The sequence below is a fragment of the Colobus angolensis genome, unplaced genomic scaffold (genome assembly GCF_000951035.1).
Source record: "Colobus angolensis palliatus isolate OR3802 unplaced genomic scaffold, Cang.pa_1.0 Scaffold3, whole genome shotgun sequence".
In the NCBI taxonomy this organism is placed as follows: Eukaryota; Metazoa; Chordata; class Mammalia; order Primates; family Cercopithecidae; genus Colobus; species Colobus angolensis.
This window is the reverse complement of record NW_012116265.1, coordinates 17,054,590-17,058,161: the sequence shown is the minus strand read 5'-3', so window position 1 is coordinate 17,058,161 and position 3,572 is coordinate 17,054,590. Positions and strand designations below refer to the sequence as shown.

The 3,572-nt window shown below is 43.9% G+C and overlaps 1 protein-coding gene across 1 annotated transcript in view; it reads left to right on the top strand.

The window, feature by feature from the left end:
• Positions 1–3,572, top strand: part of LRRC74A (leucine rich repeat containing 74A) — a 46,557-nt gene that overhangs the window by 15,390 nt on the left and 27,595 nt on the right. The window contains exons 6-7 of the mRNA XM_011949515.1: positions 2,588–2,637; positions 2,976–3,057. Of these exons, the coding sequence (XP_011804905.1) occupies positions 2,588–2,637; positions 2,976–3,057 (132 nt within the window). The remainder of the gene's footprint in view (positions 1–2,587; positions 2,638–2,975; positions 3,058–3,572) is intronic.

The following is a 3,572-nucleotide window of genomic DNA, read 5'->3' as shown; positions in this document are numbered from 1 at the left end:
TTTTTTTTTTTTTTTTTTTTTTTTTTGAGAAGGAGTTTCACTCTTGTTTCCCAGGCTGGAGTGCAATGGCGCGACCTTGGCTCACCACAATCTCTGCTTCCTGGTTTCAAGTGATTCTCCTGCCTCAGCCTCCCAAGTAACTGGGATTACAGGGGTGAGCCACCGTGGCCAGCCCCAGGTCTTTTTATATTCTTGAGTAAAGTTTTAGTTTCTTCTATTATAAGCCTTGCATTATTTATATTAGGTTTATTTCTAGGTCTTCTATTATTTTATCTTATGCGAACAGAATGTTTTTTTCTATCACATTTTCTAATTGGTCATTACTGGTGTGTCTGAAAGCTATTAATTTTTATACATTGATTCTATATCCAGTCACTTTATTAAATTATCTTATGAGTTCTAACATTTTGTTAGTTAATTTTACAGAATTATTTAGATAGGTGACTATATCTGCAAATAATGATAGTTTTTTCTTTTTCAATATTTATATCACCTAATTATTTTTCTGGTTGCATTGGCTAAGACCCCTAACATAATGTGTTAACATAGTACAGAAAGCTCTTTGTAAAATACAAATCGCCCAGTCCTATCCCAGTCTGGTGAAATCAGAATCTTTAGCAGGAGAAATCTTGGAATCTGTGTTTTTTCAAATTTCACAAATAATTCTCTTACAACCAGCTCTGTACTATCTGTAACCACTGATTTAAATACAAGAATTTGAATAACTAATCACCTAGTTTTAGGCATTGACTAGCTTATTATCTCACTTTATTGGACTGCTAACAGACACAACCAAACAAGTATTTGTGTTCCAGTGAATGCATTCATTCATTCATTCGTTCACTCACTTTATTAAGGACCTGTTATGTGCCAAGCACTGTGTAGTTGGTAAAGATACAAAGCTTATTGAGGGTTCAAAGGAGGAAATTTGGGAATAAGGCTCTATGTCATGTACTTCCCAGAAATCACCAGTGTCTTACATTGCTTAGCAGGACCACAACTCGGGTAAAGTGAGTGAGCCACTTGCGTTGGTCACAAATGTAAGGAGTGCCAAAATATCACGAGGAGCAAAATATCAAGACATTAAATAAAAACAGCATCCAACAGGGATAGAATGGACTGAGGTGAATAAGGTCTAGTCATGTGTGTGCAGGGTCAGATCCTGTCTCTATTTAAAATTATAAACACACCGGGCATGAATCCCAGCACTTTAGGAGGCTGAGGTGGGCAGATCACGAGGTCGGGAGTTTGAGACCAGCCTGACCAACATGATGAAACCATGTCTCTACTAAAAATACAAAAATTAGCCGGGTGTGGTGGTGCACACCTGTAATCCCAGCTACTCAGGAGGCTGAGGCAGGAGAATTGCTTGAACCCAGGAGACAGAGGTTGCAGTGAGCCGAGATCACACCACTGCACTCCGGCCTGGGCAACAGAGCAAGACTCCATAAAAAAAAAATAATAAAAATTTTAAAATTAAAATAAAAAAACCACTTGTTACATATAGATGATTTTGGACTAATTTTGATTTTTTTAGTGTATTAGGATATTCTTCTTCTTGATTACTGAGTTTTTAGGCACCCCTTAAATTTTGCACCCATGGAAAGTGTCTCACTCACAAGTGTCCCAGTCCTGCTGCTTGAACTTGGATGAGCATTTTTAGGATGTTACAGACTCTAGGCACTAGACTGGGGGTTGATGTTGCTAATGAATGCACAGGGTATGCTACCAACTCCTGGAATTTCATGGCAGAGAAAAAAGGCAATGTTAAAGGAGAGGGTAAACAGTTGCCTTGTTCTCTTTTGTCCACATAATACTTGCTTTAAATCCCCTTCCCTCCTCTCCACTCCCCTCCCCTCCCCTCCCCTCCCTTCCCTTCCCTTCCTTTCCTTTCCTTTCTTATTTGATTTTATTATTTTATTTTATTTTTGAGATGAAGTCTTGCTCTGTCACCCAGGGTGGAGTGCAGTGGTGTGATCTCAGCTCACTGCAATCTCCACCTCCCAGGTTCGAGCATTTCTCATGCCTCAGCTTCCTGAGTAGCTAGGACCACAGGCGTGCACCATCTTGCCTAATTTTTGTATTCTTAGTAGAGACAGGGTTTTACCATGTTGGCCAGACTGGTCTCGAACTCCTGACCTCAGGTGATCCACCCACCTTGGCCTGTAAATGTTCTGGGATTACAGGCATGAGCCACCATGCCCAGGCTCCTTTTCTTTTCTTTTTTTTTTTAGACAGGATGTTGGTCTGTCACCCAGGCTGGAGTGCTGTGGCACCAACATGGCTCACTGCAGCCTCGACCTCCTGGGTTCAAGTGATCCTCCCACCTCAGCCTCCAAAGTATCTGGGACCACAGGTTCATGCCACTATGCCTGGCTAATTTTTTAAAAAATTCTTTGTAGAGACAAGGACTCACTATGTTGCCCAGGCTGGTCTCAAACTCCTGGGCTCAAGCGATCCTCCCACCTCCGCCTCCCAAAGTTTCTCTGTCTGATTGTTCTAAAGGGAAATGGACTGGGAGGGGCAGGGGGTGGGAGAGGCCACGGTGAACTAGCAGTGCATCGCTGACACATCACCCTCACTACAGGAAATGACTTCAAGGAAGAATCTGCAGCACCGCTCTGCCAAGCCCTGTCGGTAAGAGGCAGGGAGTGCAGCCAAGCCACGTGGGTGATGTCCCTGGGAGATCTGGGCAACCTGGGGCTGCTATGGGCACAGTGACCTGAGGCTACTTTCACATGTTAGGGACTGGGGAGTGTTTAGACCCTGCCAACCCCAGCAAAAGCCACAGCAAATGGTAGAGCTGTTTATATGGCACTAAGTTCTCCCAGCACAGTCCAACAAAAAATGCCTAAGATAACGTCTTCACCTAATTTTTGGTACATCAGAGCCCTGCCATCATACTGCCGTGAGATAAGTAAGATTTGCAATCAGAAGACAAAAAATCCTTCTCTTTCCCCTGTTTGTTTCTGTAGACCAATTACCGAATTAAGAAGCTGGATCTCAGTCACAACCAATTCTCTGATATAGGAGGGGAGCAACTGGGCCAGATGCTGGGTGAGTCTCCCTGGAGGAAGGGACAGCAAAGGGGAGGGATAGGGGAGGATTACTTGGCAGAGCTGAATCTCCCTTTTTAACATTATTTTTAAATGTTGTGATTATAAAAGTGATGTAAACCATGCCCAAAATATATTCAGAATTGGCTGGGTGCAGTGGCTTATGCCTGTAATCCCAGAACTTTGGGAGCCTGAGGCAGAAGGATTGCTTGAGCCCAGGAGTTCAAGACCAGCCTGGGCAACATAGGGAGACCCCTGTCTCTTTAAAATATCAAAAAATTAGCCAGGTATGGTGGTGCACACCTGTAGTCCCAGCTACCTGGAAGGCTGAGGTGGGAGGATCCTTTGAACCCAGAAAGTTGAGGCCGCAGTGAGCTATAATCATGCCACTCCACTCCAGCCTGGGCAACAGAGACCCTGTCTCAAAAGAAGAAGAAGGAGAGGGAGAGGGAGTCGGAGAAGGAGAGGGAGAGGAAGTGGGAGAGGGAGAGGGAAGGGACAGGGAGAGGAAGTGGG